At 37.5% G+C, this 22,083-nt stretch overlaps 1 protein-coding gene across 2 annotated transcripts in view; it reads left to right on the top strand.

The window, feature by feature from the left end:
- LOC136877226 (uncharacterized) overlaps window positions 1-22,083 on the top strand; it is a 124,539-nt gene that overhangs the window by 80,376 nt on the left and 22,080 nt on the right. For both annotated transcript variants that reach the window (XM_067151078.2, XM_067151079.2), the window contains exons 5-7: window positions 6,415-6,523; window positions 18,008-18,234; window positions 18,417-19,013. In XM_067151078.2, the coding sequence (XP_067007179.2) occupies window positions 6,415-6,523; window positions 18,008-18,234; window positions 18,417-19,013 (933 nt within the window). The remainder of the gene's footprint in view (window positions 1-6,414; window positions 6,524-18,007; window positions 18,235-18,416; window positions 19,014-22,083) is intronic.

Raw genomic sequence — 22,083 nt, 5'->3', positions numbered from 1 at the left:
TTACTTCCATCTCAGGGAACTTTGCTTTCTGTCCACGAAATGCCCAGCGATTACTACTAGTTTGCTGAAGCTGTAATTTATGTTTTTGCCAGTCACGAATACAGCTCTCGTCCACATCGTATTTTCTTCCTGCCGCGTGATTTCCAGTTTGCTCTACGTCTTCTATAATCTGCAGTTTTTCTTTGGCTGTGAAAGACCTATAGCGTGTACATTTAGTTGCCGTCTCAAACGTGATTCACTTCAAGTGATGCACGCAGAAGAATGACACCACGGCTCACGCAGAGTTGCCAACTGTGTTTAGCACAGTCCAGTTAGATGGATCTTATAATCCGTAGTTTTTCTCCAAATCCCACTAGAATTTCAAACTACTATATTTATTGGAAAAGAGGCATGGTTGAACATACACGATGAATGATATGACGACCAATATATCACAGTTTACATTAATTTCCAAATAATACAACATGCAAAATAGGCGCATTTCACCATTTCCAGACGCTTTGACATTCTAGACAGTGCGGTCTGGAGGGAAGGGCCAGATGGCAGCATGCCTGACGAAAAGTGCTATCATCACCTGTTGGCAGGTCACTGAGATCGGGACCATACAGTATGCTTCTGACTGAGACACAGCAGCTCCCTTGTCATCTGAAGTAGAGCTGCTAAAAGCGAGGCAGATGATTACACTGGAAAGACTCCAATTTCCTAGTTTTAGAAAAGGAATAAATAAAGCCATGATCAATCAATCATTATGCAGACATTTTATTTTCATTAGCATTAAAATATATAGTCTCGCTTACTAATACACATTTAGAGTTATCAGTACTATACTGATAAATAAAATCATATTTAATAACAATGATATTTCTAACTGGATTCCAGCTATTCATAAGTTAGAACTCACCAGAAAACTCGCTAGCTGCTGTCGTTAATTTTCACCCGCTAACTTAACATTGAATGCCTCTGGATCTAGCAGGAAAACCAGTGAATTGGCAACATTGGATCCACTCTCAACTACACACATTTCCCATCATAGCAACCCTTTTCAGATTTGTACATATTCATAATACTGTAGTTTGTACATTTACCTCCTCTCAGTTGCCAGACATTGCCGGGAAATTTATTAATAAGTAAACTCCTTCTACATTCATGTAGAATTTAACCACTAAAAATATTTGAATAGGTGAACACAGTATTTTTAATCTTGAAAGGCTTACCAAATACATCGCTCTGTCGTGAATGTGAGATAAAATTTTCGCGAACATCTTTAGTAACCATCATAAAATATAGTTAATAGTGTCGTAAAGTGTCTCATTCTTAAAGTATTGGAACTGAATACCCCGTCGTGTTATCATAGTGTTCAGTATTGTATATAGTCTGTTAATTATAATGTGGGGATATAATTGTGCAAGAGCAGTGTAAAATTTGTGACTGGTGTATGTGATAGAGACGTACTCAATTTTCTGGAAAACATAGGGCATATATCAATTTAAATTTAATGTGACTTGTGATTATCCATCGATCTGAGTGTGTGTTTCATCTGATAAAGTGAACATTTGGAAACCACAAGAGAATTACACCTTATTCGAGTGTTTCAGTTTTGTAGATATGAGGATAAACTAATTTTAGGCATTATATTATTTACTCGTGATAAGTGTGTACGACTTTGTGCGAATTGCCTTGCATTAAAGACTGCGTGAGCGAGCGCGATTGTTGATTTAAACAAGTATATCGATAGTGACAGTTTACTCAAGTTTACTATTTGAAATCACGGCCTACCAGATATCAAAACTGATCCAGTGTATCCAGATACGGTAAAGTTTATTTTCTACAGTGAACTTCTATCTGAATAAGTGTTATCTTCGAGTCTATTTGTGTAGTGGAGTAAATATCAGCCAAACGAGCACTTCAAAATTCTTTTAGTGTGGTAGCCATATTGCTCTGCTCTGCAACGTCTTCGAGGGTGTGTTCCTAATGCCAGGGAAGGACGATACCGAGAGCACAGGAGACAACACTCCGTGCGGAGAATGTGGAAAACAGATAACAGAGACCAGTGCTGCTGTGGGCTGTGATGGAAACTGTCGTAAGTGGTTTCACAAGGAGTGTTCCGGAGTTAATGCGGGTGACTTCGCGACTCTCAAAAAGCCTAGCACTACATTGCTATGGATGTGCAAGATATGCAAAGATGATTTAATTATGTTAAGACATGGAAAAGAAGAATTAAAAGCAATATGGGAAGAAATAAGAAGTCTTAAGGAAAGCATCAAACAAACGGTTGCGGAAGAGATAAATAAAGCGATGCCTAGACAAAATGAAGAACATAAGAGCAGTTCTAAAGGAACCAGTACTTCTGTTATAGTTCAGCATCCTCAAATCACTGCCAAGAAAGGATTGGCCCTGAAACCACCAAAAGTGGAGTCAAAAAGCCACGAACAGAACATTCGAGTAATTGAAGACAAAGAAACGTCATCTGATAACACCGAAGAGGGGACTTGGACGGAGGTTGTGAAGCGAAACCGGCACCGTAGACAGGTAATCATAGGTTCGAGAAAGGCTGATGAAACTAGCAACCTAAGAGCGGCTAAAAGAACAGCCTGGTTGTACATAGGCAAACTTCATCAGAACACGGAGAGGGAGGATATTATTAAATTCCTTCGAGATAACAATATATCTGATGACATTATTTGTGACCAATTAGACACAAAAGGTACAAAGAAGGCGTTCCGAATTGGTATTGGATTTGACCACCTAGAAAAAGTAAATAACCCAGAATTCTGGCCAGGGAGGATTTTGGTGAGGAGGTATAATTTTCGACCCCATAACGACCCGGGTACAATGCTCTCAACCAAATCCCGATAAGGACGACAACGTTTTGCCTACATCAAAGATTAAGCTACTATTATGGAATATTGAAGGACTGCTGAGCATGACAAACACACTAGAAGAGATGATACAGGAATTTGATGTAATAATCCTAGTGGAAACATTTTTAACGCATGCGTGGCAAACTAGTAGACACTATTCAACATTCGTCATGGCAGAAAAACCTCCAGTAGGGAGGCCCAAAGGAGGCATTGCATGTCTGTTCACTGATCAGTTCTCACCATTTAGTGTACAATACAGATCTACGAACGTTTTAGTAGTTCGAACCAAGCCGTGTGTTTGTGTATGTGTATATTTCCAGCAAGATTTCTCATCAACTGAGATTATTGAGGAAGTTAGTAAAGCTTTAACTGTGACTACTAGGGACGATGCCATTATCCTTGCCGGAGACCTAAATTGTCGCATTGATGCAGAACATCGAAAATCAACAGAAGTTTTGGACTTCTTAGAAGAGGAAGGTCTTCGGTTGGTGAATGCCTCTGACATGAATACCTACATGTCTCATAATGGTGCTAGCACAATAGATCTGGTGTTTATAAACTCTAAGTTTGTGTCGATCAAGCAGGAGGTTATTCTCGAGGCGCAACGGAAACACCTACCAGTAGCAACTTCCTTACAGCTGGAGAATAGGCCTAGTACGCTTGATACAGTTAGAGACCGCACAAAAATAAGTAGAAAAAGTAATCCGTCTCTTATCTGTGGTGAAGATAATCAAACGATACTTAACCTATTACGAGAGGGTAATCTTAATGAGGCTGCATTATATCTAGAAGTGCTGCTCCAGAATGCTACGCTACCAACAATACCTGTGGTCAGGAAATCTCAACCCTGGTTCACCAATGAATGCTATAAATGTCGTAGAGATGTGCTGGAAGCATTACATACAGCCCGAAGAGAGAAAACAAAAGAATTCCTTGAAATATATGCCAGTAAAAGGAGAGCATACAAACTACTACTAAAAGAAGCCAAAAATCATTATAGAGAGGAAGAAGAAAAGAAACTTATAGAACGTGCCAGTCTAGATCCTTACCTGGCTCTGAAGCCTAGACAACCGAAGTTCTCCAGGAACTTACCAATGGAAGTTTGGGAAAAGCACTTGAGTGCAGTGCTTCAAGAGAGAGACACACGACCTACTAATTATTTCGTGCCAGTTTTTCAAATAATCCCTGAAATTGACGAATTTTCAATTAATGAGGTTGTATCAACTATTACAGCATCTAAAGATAACAAGGCATGTGGCCCAGATCACATTTTTAATGAACATCTTAAAGCTGCTCTCCCAAAATTGGGTGAATCCATCACTCGCCTAATGAATGAATGCTTGCGGCAAGGTAGGATACCAGATAACTGGAGAAAATCTACTATTAAAATGCTATATAAAGGCAAAGGTGATACCGCAGATCCCAACTCATATAGAGGAATAGCGCTAGAGTGTACTCTACTAAAGACTTTAACTTCATTAATGGGTAAACGTCTCATTAAACTGGTGGAAAATAACCTACCGGAGTCGCAATTCGGATTTAGAAAAGGGAAATCAACGACTTTAGCTATCCGCTGTCTCCAGAATGACATAGAAGAAGCCTTAAAGAAACCAGGGGGTAAATTGCATGCCATCTTTATAGATTATTCGAAAGCTTTTGACACCATAAGCAGAACCATACTGTTAGAAAAATTGGAGAGTTTCATTGGTAGTACGAACTACCTTATACCGCTGATTAGGAACTTACTGCTCAACAATTCAATAGAAGTAGATGATGGCATTACCAAATCTATTATTTTGGAACAAACAACCGGGGTATTACAGGAAGACCCGTTAAGTCCATTATTATTCATCATTGCGACAGCAGACATAGTAGATTTGGTAAACCAGGAAAGCGTCAAACTATTAATGTACAGTGACGATAATGGTCTTAACATCAACGTCAGAGAAGGAACTCCAGGAATCATTCAACCAAATAATAGGCTGGACAAAGAAAAATGAGCTCAAACTGAATGTAGAAAAAACAGTGTCCATAACGTTTAGAAGAGGGGGACCTCATGGAATCTTCTATTGTGAAGACCAAGAACTTAAGTCCGTAAAGCATTTTAAATACTTGGGCGTAATTTTTCAAACCCAAGGTAATGTTTTCACCCTCCATCTCATAGACCGTCTAAATGCATCTATGAAAGCAATATCTGACATTAAGCACCTGAGAAACTTGTCTTTAGAAACGGCCATAAAACTCTTTCATCTAAAAATCAGCCGTATAGCAACATATGGCTTGGAAAACATTTGGGAACATTTGAGTATGAAACAGTTAGATAAAATCGAGAAGTTGAAGGCAATCTACTAGAAACGGGCTCTGTGCCTCTCCAAATATTCTCCTTCCCGGCTCGTGTATGAGCTATCCAGAGAGGGATTTTATGTGGAAGAGCTAAGGTTACAGTTGTTACTTCCAGCAACAACACCCTATATACATCTGCTTCGAGACCTACGATCGAAGAAGGCTGACATCTGGGAAGATTTCTACTCTACCGATGCCATGCTAAATCGCGAGTGGGTTCAAGGTGGATATGAACTGTGACACCTGCTGACAAGGTTCTCCGTTCATGGGTTCCATTATAAACTGTGTAATATTAAGCGTTATCATGAACCAGGTTTGAACTGTGTATGTTTAAGATGTGGTGCACACTGTACTAGGTACCATGTTTTAAATTGTAAACAGCGATCAGAATCACTGGTGAAATTTTGCAACGAAGACTAATGTTCTATATAGTAATTCTGTGCACATTGTGCGTTTGCGCTAACATTTAATTTAATCTTGAAAGAGTTTACTTATTGTATCTTCAATACGGAACAAAATGAGATTAGTTACTTGTAAATTTATCAATGTTTTTTTGCTTTTGTGATGTGTCTTCTTAACAGGACTATGAAGTGAACCCTTTGTGTGTTTCTAATGAAAAATATTTCATATTGCACTCCTAGACAATCCCATAGCTCTAGTCATCCTTTCCCACACATTATTAACAGAAATCAGCAGTCTACCTTGTTTTGTGTTCTGGTATTCTCTTTTGAAATACACATGAATACAAACATGTGTTCTTTCATATCAGAATGAATTAGTTTGCTTCTCCCTCCACATAAATACACAAAAGCAGTTAAACAGATAAAATATGTCAGAGTTAGCACATTCATTGTTTCTTCTTAAAATACACCACTATAATCTCATATTTAAAGGAAATCGCCTAAGATACTTAGAATGCTTGTTAATTCCATGCACTGCACTGTTTAACACAGACCAAAGCTCTCTCAGCAAGAGAAATTACTGTTCCTCATAGCCGTTCATTTTCACCCTCCCTGTAGCTGTCCACTTGGGGTTGTAGGAATTCCCTGCTCTTTTGCCTGCCCTGTCGAAGGAGAAATCTTCGAATACTAGGCAGGAGATTCCTTCAACTAGACAGACTATATATAATTTCGTCAACCCTGTGTGTTGTTTGGAATGAGAATAAATCTCTATTTTTCTCACTGGATTTTTTTGTTATGTGGTTTGACAGGTGAAAGATGGAATTCTTTTCTATGGACATTCAAAACCTAAGAAAGTTATCACAGACAGAGAAGAACAATTAAAAATTCTGCAAGATATCCATATTGAAAAGGAAACTGGTATGTAAAATATTGAATACACTGTATTTTGCGGTATGAATAAATCTTTGTATTTCATTCATGAATTATCTCTATTATTGAACAGTCTATATCCGTTTGTACTGAATATTTTTGTGCATTTTACTCTACTTTTTTTTTTTTTTTTTTTTTGCATACTTACTTTTCAGTTCTCATCAGTATGTATGAGCAGTCATTTACAGCAGGGCTTGTCATTTTATTTCTCTGTCTACTGTTAAAGCTATAAATATCTTGAAGAATGGGCTGTTGTTTCCCTTTTTTTTTTTTTCTTTTTTTCACAGCCTTGTGTATGGTATTGCAGTTCTGAATGTTGTATATTACCAGTTGTTGCACCCATTCTTGACAGGTAAGTATTTGTACAGTAAACGTATCTTCGGGAGATGTGGAATCTGATTCATTTAAAAGAACCTGATTCATTTGAAATGATTAACCAAAATGATTTGTTCATTTGATTCGTTCATTCGAATGCCACGTGACTGAGAGCTGAAAGCAAAACCACGGAATCAGATCGACCATTCCGTTATGTTCTTTATAACTGCTACTGCTTTACAAGTTACAAGAAATGAAATAATCAAGGGGATCGCTAGCATTTTAACAAGAGTAATATCCTTTTCTAGAGGTTACAGTCGAAAAATGCTACACCACTGTCCGACTCATCTTTTCCAAACTTAAGTAGGTTAGGAATTGCCTATGCTTAACTGTGATTTTGAGAAAATAACGTACATTCTTCAAAGCTACCATTTAGAGCTATACGCCAATCGAATTTGAAATCTATGGTAGGTTGTACATTTTTGTGGCAATTTGAAAGTGAATATTACAGCAGCTCACCATCAGTTCTTTACTTTTAATTCTTTTTTGTGAAGAAATATTTTTAAAATATCTGAAACCAAATATAAATGTGACCACCTGACAGTGAAATAATCAACCGTGACGAAGCAACTGCTGCGTACAGTGTTTCGAACTTAGATTGTTCTTACGATTTTCATTAAGTTCACAAGCTACTCACTAAATGGCAACCTTAGGCAGGTCACTCACTCTCTGTAGTAGGCAGTGAAATAATAGGAAACAAATCTGTGCCCACATGTAAGACTATGAATGTAATGTCATCCTCAAATGGATCATAGTCAATTTTGACAAGAACAGTAAATAAGACTTTAAATAAGCAAAATAATGCATTGCCGGGCTGAGTGGCTCAGACGGTTGAGGCGCTGGCCTTCTGACCCCAACTTGGCAGGTTCGATCTTAGCTCAATTGGGGGATATTTGAAGGTGCTCATATACATCAGACTTGTGTCGGTAGATTTACTTGCACGTAAAAGAACTCCTGCAGGATTAAAAGAAGCACAATGTCTTTTAATTGCAATTATTTGGCAGTTAGCAAACTTCTCTCTAGGCCATGTGATAGTGGGTTGATGGGGAAACCGCAGTTGTATGAAAGTGATTGGAATACTATAGCACAATGGAGAGTTGGTCGCGAAAACGTAGTAACATTTGGTTATCTTTTGCGGAAGTAGCACCGGGAAAAGCAAAATGTGGACACGGTCATTCACTTCTGTCATTCAAATCGGGTTCAACAAGTAATTTAGCCAGACACCTTAAACACAAACACTGCGGAATAGAACTTAGTAGGCAAATGACAACACAACCTCAAGTGACAGGTCATACACGAGTGGACAGTTCTGCTATTGACGTTGATGAGCTTTCCGCTTCCACATTAAGCACAATGGCAGGACCTCCAGAAACTTCCGGTGGAGCTGGAAGTGAAAGAACTTCAGGGGCATCTACACGAGTAACCCAGGCAAGAGTAACAGACTTCATTATCGTCTCCCTGTAAGTAAAGCAAATCAGTTAGACAAACAGTTAGTTAAAATAAATGCTAGGGAGTACCAGCCACTGTCTATTGTCAAAGATGGTGAGTTCAGGGAGTTTGTGAGGATGCTCAATCCTTCATACGCCATACCTAGCCATAAGACATTGTCCACTAATTTAATTACCCTGATGCACAATGAGCAACTGCAAAAAGTCTGTGCAGACTTACAAGGCGTCAACATCCTCGGACTTACTATGGATGGTTGGACTTCTGTAATAATTAGTGCTATTTTGCCATTACAGCCTATTTCATTAATAGTGAATGTGAACTGAAGTGTTGTTTGCTTGAGTGTTTTGAGTACAGTGATATTCATTCTGCAGATAATTGGGCAGGTGAAATTCAGTGTGTACTTCAGTAGTGGGGTATCAGCGATAAGATAGCAACTTTAGTGACTGATAACACACAAAATATGCAAGCTGCTGTAAGGAAGTGTGGGTACAAGCATATTCCATGCTATGCACATTCACTGAATTTAGTTGTACAGGCTGCTAAGGAAGAAATCCAAATAGTAATTGGCAAAGTGAAATCCATAGTTGAATTTTCAAGAGGAATCCCCCTGGCAACTGCCAGACTTGTGAGCCTTCAGAAACAGATGGGTTTTGAAGATTTAAAATTAACGCAAGATGTTCCAACAAGGTTGAATTCAACTCTGGAAGTGTTCCGAAGAATTCTAGCTTTGAAAGAACTTGTTCTTGCACCTTTGGCGTTGCTCAACCCCAAACTGGACAATTACCGCTGAAGATTGGACTGTTATTCAGAAGTCGTGTGAAATTTTGAAGGTGTTTGGGGAAGTGACAGTGGAAATGAGTTTGGAAAAGGCCATGAACATTTCGAAAGTGATCCTGTTCGTTGACAAACTGCTTTTCGAAATACATACACTAGAACAAGACCCAAATTCGCCTTCCACAGCCAGGGCAATGGTCAGTGTTTTGAAGGAGCACTTGAAAAAGGGATTTTGTAATGTTTCAAATGAAGTTGCTTCCACCACAAGCACACTTCTCGACCCTCGTTTCAAGAGACAAGGGTTTGAAAATGAGGTGTGTTATAGGGCAACCTATGAGAGTATTTGTAGAAGACCCAGCAAAGTGGTCATTTCAGAGAGAAGGGATGAAAATGCCGATTCCTGCACACCAGCCCTGTCTACCACCTCATCAAGAATTTGGAGAAAATTTGATGCCAAAGTAGAACCCCTCACAACAAACAGGAATAATCCTGCAGCAGGGATTATTGAATTAGACAAATACCTCCAAAAACGAATACTCACGAGGACAGGAGACCCTCTCTTGTGATGGAAGGAGAGACAATTTATTTACCCCAGACTATTTGAGATAGTAAAAAGAAGACTGGCAATACCTCCAACTTACGTGCCTTGTGAAAGGGTTTTTTCAAAAACTGGACAGTTGATATCAGACAGACGCAGTATGCTTCTTTCTCCTAAAATGGTCTTTTAGTTAACGTTTCTCCATGTAAATATGTAGTATGTTAATCTGTCATTGTTATTTTTAATATGTCACCGTTCCTTTTAATTAATTTATTTTATTTTTAGGATATCCTATTTATGGTACTAAAATTAATCTCTCACTCTGTGTAAATATGTTACATGTTAATTTTAGAACTCTCAGTATTGAACTTCCGCGTAACCAATGCAGGGATCAGGTGTTTTCCACTACGTCCTAAACCTTATTTTCAAATCCGACAAAGATTAATTGCCCATTAATCTTTCAAGAAGAAGAAGAAATCCGCAAAGGATAAGGAGAAGAAGGAGATATCAGATGTTTGCTCTATTGCTAAGTGCAGTATAAGCCACAAGAAGGAGACGTTATCAAGTGATTCAGTGTTTGTCTTGCCCGAGTTCGTTATTTCACGGTTATTGTTTTACATTTGCGTTTGTTGTTGGAGTTGTTAAAGTTATTGTCGCTGATTTGTCACATTTACTGTATTTTTTTTTTTGTTATGTTTTTTGTTTTTGTTATGTGAGTTGAGTGGTCAGAGTGAATTGCCGCGATCTTCCTTTCCCGTCGTTTGTATTTGTTAATCCTTATTTGTTATTGCTGTATTGTTTTCCTGCTAATAATGGAAAAAAGAAGGAAAGAAAAACTCACTATGGACGAGAAAGTTCGAATATTAGAAAAGGTTGATTCGTACTGCAGAACACGTGTTTCATTGCCACGCGAACTGGAGCTTCCTGTATCCACGCTGAATACAATTGTGAAAAACAGAGAAAGCATTACATCAAGTGCTTCAGAATGCGGACCAAACTCCAAGAAAGGGAAGTATGTGTCATACTACGAATACGAGAAAATGGAAAAAAAATTGTAAAAAGTTGGTTTGAAACTTCAAGAGTCGCAGACATTCCAATTGATGGTATACTCTTACGGGAAAAGGTGCTTTAAGTGGCAAACATTCTTCTTGGCATAGAAAATTTCAGCGCATCCAATGGCTGGATCGACCAATGTAGGAAAAGGTATAACCTAACCTATAACACTATTTGTGGGGAATCTAATGCAGTTAGTGATGAAACTGTGGAAGATTGCAGGAGCTGACCAAGGATTACGAACCCAGGAACATTTTAAACCTAGATGAAACTGGACTGTTTTTCAGTGTGTTGCTCACCAAGACTTTGGCATTCAAAGGAAATAAATGCCATGGTGGGAAACACAGCAAGATGAGGCTCACAGTGATGTTGGGAGCCAATGCTGATGGCTCTGAGAAGCTTCACCCCTATGTGACAGGGAAATCTAAAAAGCCTCGTTGCTTCAAGAATGTGTCATCATTACCTACTGCCTACGATGCCAACCATAAAGCTTGGATGACCTCAGATCTTTTCCGACAGCAGTTAATTGCTCTGGATTCAAAAATGGGTGCACAAAATAGGAAGATCCTTCTTTTCATCGACGGTTGTCCTGCCCATCCCGTGGATGTTAATTTGAGGAATGTGCAGTTATAATTTCTGCCTGCTAATTGCACAAGCAAGCTACAACCTATGGATTTAGGGGTTATTCACTCCTTTAAGTCACTTTATAGGAAGAACCTGGTGTAGCAAATTTTATTCTTTATGGATGCTGGAAAGGATCCATCATCATTTAAAGTTTCAATCCTGGATGCGCTTCACTTCATTGCAATGTCTTGGAAAGCCGTGAAGCAGACTACCACCTCAAATTGTTTCTTGAAAGCAGGGGTTTTCAAGAATCGTGCCGAATCTCAGCTGCCAGAAGAAGAAGAAGAACTGCTACCTGATGTATGGAGAATGTTGCAGTCAGACTGCACTACTGAAGATTTTCTTCGGGTAGATGATTCTGTGATCACTGCAGAGGTAAGAAGTGTGGAGGAATTGGTTGCTGATCACTGCAGAGGAAAGAAGTGTGGAGGAATTGGATGCTGAGCAAACAGCAGCCGAGTCTCCCACCAGTGACAGTGATGAAGCAGAGGAAGACAGTGAAGTGATGCCTACCAGTTCTGATGCAAGTGCAGCAGAGGATGTTTTACACAGGTATCTGTCATCTGTAGAGGGGGATGAAAGTAATTTTCATAACCTTTATGAGTTTAGAAACAAATAGAGTTCATAAAAAATTAGAAGTGTAAACCAAGATCGATTCTGGACTATTTTGGTAGGAAGCAGTGATTGAGTAGTTTTCCATCTGGAATGAATTTGTGTTAATGTTGTAAATACAGGTACAATAGTAGCAATTAAAATGTTTCATTCAGAGAAAATATTGCATCTTAGATAATTCTATAGCCATTCTACGAAATTAACTACTGTAATAAAAGAATATATTACACAAATTTTTAACCACCTACCGGTAACCTTCTCCTGGTCAAAGGATGAGCAGAATTACACAGGCAGTGTAGTCAACAGTTAATACAGTACAGTAATTAACTTACATGGACCTTTATTTGAGGTAAGTACAGTAAATCGATTGAGATTCAAATACTCTATAAATTAATAATATGCATTTGTGTAACATTTACCTCCTTTTCCAGAGCATTTTTATATATACCTGTACAAGTTGTTTCCCATGATTTACACTTCCTCCCCTTTTACACCAATATTCCTTGGTCCCTTGAAAAGTGTAAAAGAGGGGTAATACTGTATATAATTTTCCTGTCAAATGGAAAAGATAACACAAACTGGGAGGGCACCTGTGAAGAATTTGTCTCATGAATTCCGCACGGATTATTGAAAGATGCGACCCGTGTTACCCTACATTCCACAGTAGCTGAAGACAAAAAATAAAGAAACTTATTGGGATAGAAGGAGAACCACAATGCCCTAGAAATGCAGACCAAGGAAGTGGGAACTACGCTTTTTGTACCTGCAAACAGCCAAAAGTTCCTGTGCACAGAACTGAGTGACGTACTGTGTGGATTGTGCAAAAATGGGGATTCTCAAGAAGACAAGAATTTTGATGAATGAAGTGAAATACTTTCATACATGGCATGTACTTATGTTCTATATAGAGGAAAGGGCATAATTGTTACTGAACCAGTGACTACTCTGTGGACATTCTGGTGTTTTTCTTAAGCGCAAAAATTGTATTGTTCTAATTTAAACACAAGTTTGACAATTGTACATGATTTTCAGTTAATTTAGAACAAACTTCCAGAATGTTTTCTCATTATTTTCAATTGTATGTTGGGTATTCAGCCCGAAGGCTGGTTTGATCCTCCGCAGTTCCACCAACAGTTGTCATAGTTAGCCTAGGCGTCACTGAAGAGGCATACTAGGGAAATGAGGAGTGAGGTAGTTTCCCGTTGCTTTCCTCGCCGAGCCAGAGGTTACTATTACATATCAGTCTGCCAAGCCCACTGAAATGCATGCAACAACCGACCGTATGAGTGATATTTTCACACCATTCATAACAGGGACTGGCTGCATGAGGAATGGTATTACTAGCATCGCTCATACCTCAGTCACTTTCATATTGTCAAAGCCAAGGATAAGAGTGAGACAGGTCAATGAAAGTAATTATTGTAGTTTAATTTTTTGCTGCCATTTTTGGTGCATATGACCTCTTAGTTTCTATTCTAAACTTATGTTCACTTTCAGCATTTTGACTCTGATGGTGCATTTCTTTTGTATGAGATGAACCCCAGCATTGTAACATTGCAATGATTGGTTCTTGTACCTAATTAGCATATTGGTATTTTATTATTTGAATAAATCATGTAAAAATATTGTGGATTTGATTTAAAAATTGGACCCCCAACCATGTAAAGGGGCACTGTAAAACTTTATGCTAAATAAGATGAGCTATAGGACAAAAACGCGGCTCTTTACTGAACACAGAGATTTCCTCCCTGTGCGATTAATAGTGCAATAATTCTCATGTGACTGAAGGTTAAGCCTGGTATTATTATCCAGTCCACTGATATTTCGTGGGGTGATGATGATGTAGAGATTCTTACGATAGAGCTGAATCATTGTACTGATTCATCTGTGTATAAACCACCAGTGTGTTCATATTGTGATAGGAGATTTCAACATCCATAGCACTGTACGAACATAACAATGAAGATGGAGAGGACCGGGCGAGTTGGCCGTGCGCGTAGAGGCGCGCGGCTGTGAGCTTGCATCCGGGAGATAGTAGGTTCGAATCCCACTATCGGCAGCCCTGAAGATGGTTTTCCGTGGTTTCCCATTTTCACACCAGGCAAATGCTGGGGCTGTACCTTAATTAAGGCCACGGCCGCTTCCTTCCAACTCCTAGGCCTTTCCTATCCCATCGTCGCCATAAGACCTATCTGTGTCGGTGCGACGTAAAGCCCCTAGCAAAAAAAAGAAGATGGAGAGGCAGTGCTGAAACGGGCAGGGGTTAATATGTTGCTTTTGATCATTATGCCAAACTGCCTTGTTTTAATAGCAGATGATGGAAGCGGGGGTACAACCCAGTAGGTCTGTTCTTACATAAAGAGGACATGCTTGTGGGTTATTCCATGAAGATTATCTAGTTCTAAATATCGCCGGCTTAGGACCAGACTAGCATATCGACAATAACATTATTTTCAGGAAGGGAAAAACTGACAAGTTTAGTACTGATTTGTGTATAACTGGTTACCTACATAAATACTGATTTGAAAATCACAGATTTTTTATATATCAGCGACATGTTTCCAAATAATGTTGTGTGCTCATTTCTTACATGCAGTCTTATATTCTGAAGTATAGAATTTTGTTAATGACAGATGACAGAGATACACTACTTTGGCTCTAATAATTTTTCACCTGAAATTATTTTTTCATCAGGGTATGTAATATACAGTACGTAATCATAAAATATAAGTTATTAGTTTCATGTCCGTATTGATGTTCTTGCTATTTTGACTACTAATGGTATTGATATACTAACAGCTGAAGATGATCCATAACAGTATCAAAACTGGTACTGTGATTGTAATGTATTTTTAATATGTAAATACATATACTTGATATTGTAATAGTAAAATTGTGAACTGTATTCATAAAACAATCAAATTCGGTGCAGATGTAAATTTATTAAATTAATTATTTTATAACCACAAAGAATCATTTGATATTATCTGTCAAAAATGAAAGTGTAATAGGTATCAAATCAACTATACATCATGAAATTAATTACAACACTGAGCGCAAACGTATTCTTTTCATATTATTTTCCAAGAGTAATATTAAAACACACTTTATTATACCAGTGTGGATTAACTTAATTACCAGCATCACTTGCGCAGTCAGTTATGGTGCCATGCTGAAGTGATTTGCAGAATGGGTGATACTGCGCTCCTATTATTCCATTGTCATGTAAATCAGTAAGAGCATTGTACTCATCTGTTGAAATGGGAATTAGTCCTTGATACAAAGGCTTCAGTACCAGGTCATTTAATGGGACATAAGGCCCTCTCCTGATCACTTTGATTTTCTCGAATACCTCATCATGCAAGGCATATTAAAAAATATATATATCGTCGCCATAAGACCTATCCGTGTTGGTGCGACGTAAAGCAACTAGCAAAAAAAAAAAAAAAATATATATATATATGCTCTGGGTCAATCTTTCTAAATTGCAGCCATTTAATTTTTAGCCAATTAACTTCTTCTCCATTAGTGTCAATCTTCCTGTTTTTCACCATTACTTTCCTCAGCTGGGTGATATCTAGAAATTTGTCTTGGTCCATTTCTATCACTTTATAGGGGTTGTTCTGAATCAATCTGATGAAGGTGTAAAATCCTGAAGGATCAAATACGCCAACAGCGCTTTTCTTCCTCTCAACCTCTGCGTGTACCCTATCAACCTCCATCTGAGAGTTTCCCGATTCAAAAAACTTATGATTAATAACACAAACGTCAGAATATTACGCACAGTACATCAACAAAGCAGCAATATTCATATTTCTGTTCTGGCGCGCAGGTCGCCTATGAGCATCAAATCAAAAGACCTGCACCTGGCGAGCCGAACAAGTCTTCAGACACTTCCGGCATTAATAGCCATGCGCCATTTCATTTCAATGGAAAGTAATGTTAAAATCAGTGTTACCGAGCTCGATAGCTGCAGTCGCTTAAGTGCGGCCAGTATCCAGTATTCAGGAGATCGTGGGTTCGAACCCCACTGTCGGCAGCCCTGAAGATGGTTTTCCGTGGTTTCCCATTTTCACACCAGGCAAATGCTGGGGCTGTACCTTATTAAAGGCCACGGCCGCTTCCTTCACACTCCTAGCCCCTTCCTGCCTCATCATCGCCATAAGACCTATCTGTGTTGGTGCGATGTAAAGCAAATAACAAAAAAAAATCGGTGTTAAATATTTGTATGTGAAGCCATTTCTTTTCACACGTGTAATTTTTCTCACTGCACTATCTGATGTACAGATCTTACATTTTTGTCAGTGATAGCTCATTACTTAAATGTTCTTTTTTTCTTTCAAGTCTCTTCTGTAGTAGTGTTGAGGGACCCGAGGGAATGTATTTTTATAGTTACGAATCAATTGTTTTGCATCCTCTGGTCTCATGTTTGGTGGTTTACATTTACCATTTCCTTCGTGAGCTACGTTGACCATTTTTCTTTTCTTTTAACAGGTGCAGTCCTCAAGAACAATTCACCCACGCTTAAAATTGCTCTGAAAAATTCTTGGCAAATTTGTATCCGGTTGTTATTCTTAAACAAGTGATAAAACCGTTTATTTTGCCTTCTCGATTTTCCAAACACCATAGTCGTACTCCGAGTACATTTTGGTTTCACATCAACTAGCGACATAATGTCCGTACACTGCTTATCCACATCCAGTAACTTCCAAGACGATATTTTGTCTCCTTTCTTCATCAAAGTTACTTGTAGGCTTTCAATGACAACCCGAGCAGTCATTTTAAAATCCTACTTGGTTTCAGAATGTTACCATCACTTTCATAGGGCTGTCCACCTTGCCTGTTAATTTTTCATTTGTTCTTCTTCCATTCAGTTGGTTGATCAATTTAGCTTCTCATCCTTTTCATAGCAGTGTTGTTATCATTACTTTCGGGAGTCATAGTCTGTTCTTTAATCTGACATACATTTCTGTGCGTCTAAATTATATCACAACTCCTATCATCAGTGCTGATTTTTCTTTTCCTCTGCCATATCATAAATTTTGTCATCTCTTGTAGTACTGTTATAGGATGATGGCACAAATGTGTCTTCTGAAGTTTTAGGCATCCCATCATCACTTTTGTCATCCGAATCAATACTAATCCCTTCTTCAGCAGTTATTTCCCACCCTTTATGGCATTCTTGGAATTGATCTGGTGTCGTATTGTATTTTGTAGCATTAACCATAACACAGGCATTTTCTTGCACATCTTCAGAAGGGTGATTTTATTTTCTAAAAACGTTGTTGAGTTCTGCCAAAGTTTTCTCCTGCTTGGAATTAAGTTCTGATTCTGCATCACTTCCAGTCTTTCCTCTGCTAATCATGGGCACAGGAATCACGGAAGACAGCTCTGGGAAAACATCACCAACATTACTTTTAGCATATTCACAGCCCCTTGGAATAGCATACATACATTTTATAATTTAATTTGTGATAGCATTCATGAAGATCCAAAGTCAGTGACTTGATCTTCCTTCATCTCAATTATGAAAACCCAGTATCCAATGACCTAGCTCCAAAGAACAGGGTATTTTCTTACCTGGCAGATTCACTGCAGCCGTAATCTTCTCAGCATGGGTTAAATACATCGTAATTGTTTAAAATTCATATAGTAATGAGCGAACACATCAACAGAGGAGACTTAAGCTACAACAACATTATTATAGTAAGGAAAAAGACACCAAGCATAAAAAGCATTTAGTGCGTGCCAATAATTCAACTAGAACCAAAGTAGTGTATCTACACTTTTCCTAATATTGTTTTCTTTTACATTGTTTTGTTCTACATTTAGCTGAAGAGTTGTTCTGTACTTATTTTTTGCTTTGTTTACTCTATCTGGGGACTACATGGCTTCAACTCTCTTAGGATTTTCTTTGGGCCAAGTATGCTTTTATTCTAGGTACATGGCCATATATAAATAGTATTCATTTTACCTGTAGAATGTGTAATGCCTTTATTATTCGTGCTAGTCATGCTCATATGTTTAATTACTGGGATTATTTTCAGGTATCCATCTTGGTGTGAAGAAAATGTATAGTGCAGTGAATGCTTCGTGCTTTTGGCGAGGTCAGTATATGGATGTAGCCAATCATGTTCGACAATGTAACAAATGCACTGAGGCTGGCGAAACCAGGCTTGGCAGTCTTCAGGAGCAATATCTAGAAGGAAAATCTAGTCAGAATGAGACTACAAAAGGTCTACTAGCGGAGAAAACAAGTGGAGTCTGGGAGAAGGTATGCATATTTTGCCTGTTTTTTTATTTATTTATTTATTTTTTTATTTTTTAAATCTAAGGTATTTAATCAAATATGGAAGGTTTAGCATTATATGTTAAAATATGGGCATTGTATGGTCTCAATTTTGTTTGAAGACTCTTTAATGTGTACTTAACATATGATTTTCTTTTTTATTCTAGGTAGAGATGGCTGTATATGGTCCTTATTCAAAAACCGAGAATGAAAATGAGTTCCTGGTAACCTTGATTGATCCTGTATCACAGTGGATTGTAGCACAACCCATTCCTAAAGAAAATATTCCATCACACTTGATCTCATTTGTTCAGCATACTTTCTGCTTATTTGGATTTGCTAAGTGCCATGTAGTTAGGCTGTCCGATGATCTGAAAGAAGTGGTTCAGACTTTATACAAGCAGCAAGAAGCCAGTATGCAACAGTTCCTGTCAAAATTTGATTTACTATCTGATACTCTCCTTAAAGACTCAATATTTGTGTTCAGTGAAAATGATGATGAGTGTTTGTGGTTAAATTCACTCATAAAGACATTTGTAAACAATCATCCAACTACCTGGGATTCAGAACTGATGAAGTTTGTCTTTGAACTAAATATATCAAAGAGAGGGACAGCTCAGACTCCTTTTTCTAAAATGTTCAGCAGAAATCCTATTAGTTTCTTCAGTGAAAACAAAGAAAATGCTGCTGTTCATTTTCATAATAAAGAGAATGATGTCAATGTCGTATCAAAGAGGAGACGACTTCAGAGCAGCATTTTGCAGGTGTGTTCATGTTGTTATAGATTTTGCTGTCTTAGGCTGTGTTAATACTAATTCTTCATATATTCTCCCCATATGTCCATACCTTTGTAATCTTCATTTTTATAATTTTGCTAGCTGTAATTTTTTTGCAACAGAGAAGACTTGCTTCTATGCCTTCATACTTCACCTTCATTCACATAATGGTTATGTGATGAAATGTCATGGGTGAGAACCATATTAACACCTTGATGTTTGGAAATGACTTGAAGCATTTTTTGTGTGTGTGTCAAATTCAAAATATACTTTAATTTTAATATCTATAGTTTTTACAGAATTGGATACATTACATGTTAAACTGACAATATAAAGCCACTTATATGACATTTTTGAAATTTACATAACATAAAGCTACATACAGTGGAATCTTATTAGTATGTTTTTTTAAGGCACACAAGGATTTGAACGTCATAGACGAGGAAACGTGATAACAGAAGCACGAAATTTGCAATATGAAATTTGAATCTAATAATACATCTGAGGCGTCTAGTATCAAAACCGGCCAAGTCACTCAAGGCATATTTTATCAATATGGATGAAAAACCTGTAGAGACAAAGCAATGATGGTCAGAAAAGATTTTTGTTCACAGTTATATCCTTAATGGTTTAATATTTAAGTTCCGCTGTTTTGAGAAATCTAACTCATAATTAACCCATCTTTTTTGTTCATTAAAATTTTGACTTGGCCGTTTTTGTTGCAATTTTGTACAATTTCAGTCTGTTTTTGTAAAACTGTATTCTTTTAAATTCCAAACGCTTGTGAAAAAAGGCAATTAAATGAAAATAAATTGACATTTTAATTACTTTTCTTTATTGCAATTTAAAAAAAGCATTTCAGCATAAATGAGATAATAATAAACGAAGAAGAACATCATAAAGCTGAGGAGAATATAAAATAGGATTTCTTTCACTAAAAGTTTATAGTTTACTTAGATCTTGAACACAGTAAAATAAAATGATCGTCAATAATAGTCACTTACGTTAATAGAACCATTATTAAGATAGGTACTGTTCAAACATACTAAGTAATATTGTTGTTGAAAGTCTTCAATTTGCTCTCATTTATAATGCAATATCAGGCATTTCTCGTGGACTATTGATGCAGACTTCAGAGATGGTGTTGGAACTCTCATGACCAACGAAAGCTGTTTCACTTGCTAATATTACAGTTTTATAAAACTGCAGTGCTAGTAGATTTCTGACGCTATATTATTATTATTATTATTATTATTATTATTATTCATTCATTCATTCAACTTCGCTAATCGGCCAACTAGGGACCACGATAAGCCTCACTTTACATTATTATTATTATTATTATTGCTATGGTTTTAATGTGAGTTATAACACACACTCACACAAACATGCATAGTTAGATCATCTTATTTTCTCAAATGTGCTCATTTGAATTCTTTTTTAATCTCGAGAAATGAAACATAGAAACCCATATTTTAGGTTTGACAGTTCTGCGAGGCTAATTTCTGAAAAGACATCAATCTAAAATCAACCTAACTGCTTCAAGAATCGAACGAGAAACTTCGATAATCTTTAGTAAAATAAAATGAAATATTATTCTTACCGCTCTCGTTTTTGTTGTTGTGATTTCCACTGTGACGTATCTCTTGTTCTCTTTCTGGGGATTTCATTTATTGATGTTTCCATTATGTGGCACAAGATATGAAAGTAAATTTTTCAGTTCACCACTCGAAACAATATCCACGTTACAGCACACAATAATGACAAAACACGAGCACACCGGAAATAGGATTGCTTTGGCGTCAATGACGGTAAGAAGCCCGCAAATACGTAAATCAGTGTTGCAAATGAATAAAAGACAAAATATTATGACTTCAAAGAATATACATTACAAGGAACGATTTTGCCTACTGATATTATCACATTGTTGCTTAATGTAACAACACAAGGTTCCAGACAATAATGCTGCATCATAAAGATTGTCGCTTGTTCCTTGACTTGGCCGATTCTGTTGCACGACCGAGAATTCAGTGCTCTTTAACATGAAGACATGGACGATTTTAAAGCATATTCTTGTTTCACCTGATAGTGCTATACTTCTACTTCAAATTGATAACCTTAACTCATTTTCGTAAATTTTGTGACTTGGCCGGTTTTGATACTAGACGCCTCATCTTACTTCACAGTCAAGCACAAATATTTACACTGGTTTGAAATATTGTACATATTTATGGTTGATTGCACTGTTGATTTCCATCTTGTTTAGTAAAGTCATTATGTCGTCGTCAACTTCAAAACCACATGCGCGCGCGCACGCGCGCACACACACACACGCACGCACACACACACACACACACACACACACATACAGAGTTTCACTGTGTCAATTGCCTTCATCACTTTTGACACCATCGGAAGTGGCTCAGGATCTGGCTCATCATCATTATCAGCCATTGGATGCTGTAAAATCAAGTGCTATCTTCTGTGCTATGTGTTGCCTGAACTCAAACCATAATACCATCTAATGGCACATTCGCAGCTCGTGCTTGTACAAACCACTGTAGAAGAACTTCTAATTCTGGAAACTGACCCTAGTGATTACATTTTCTTCTTCAAAAGCAATTTCAAGCAGTTTACATTTACTAACAATTGTGTTTAAGGATGATGGAGGGATGTTTAACTTCTGTGTTAAATCCACACACTTCATATTTGGATGTAACTTTAAAGCTTTTCAGTCTGTTGAACATCAACCTTATTAACACCTTCGTGTGTGAAAGCTGCTTAAAGTTTTTTTTTTTTTTTAGTCACATTCAAAATATACTTCATTTTCAGTATTGTACTTCATACAGAATTGGATAGTCACAAAAACTCAGCTTAGGTATATACCCAGGCTACACCACATGTTAAACTGACATAACATAAAGCCACTTACATGATATTTTTGAAATTTACATAACATAAAGCTACTTATTGTGGAATCTTGTTAGTATGTGTTTGAAGGGACCCCAGGATTTGAACATCATAGACAGGAAAGCGTGATAACAGAAACACAGAATTT

This window comes from Anabrus simplex, chromosome 7 (assembly GCF_040414725.1).
Source record: "Anabrus simplex isolate iqAnaSimp1 chromosome 7, ASM4041472v1, whole genome shotgun sequence".
Classification (NCBI taxonomy): Eukaryota; Metazoa; Arthropoda; class Insecta; order Orthoptera; family Tettigoniidae; genus Anabrus; species Anabrus simplex.
Note: the sequence above shows the minus strand (reverse complement) of the source record. Positions and strands in the feature narration are given on the sequence as shown.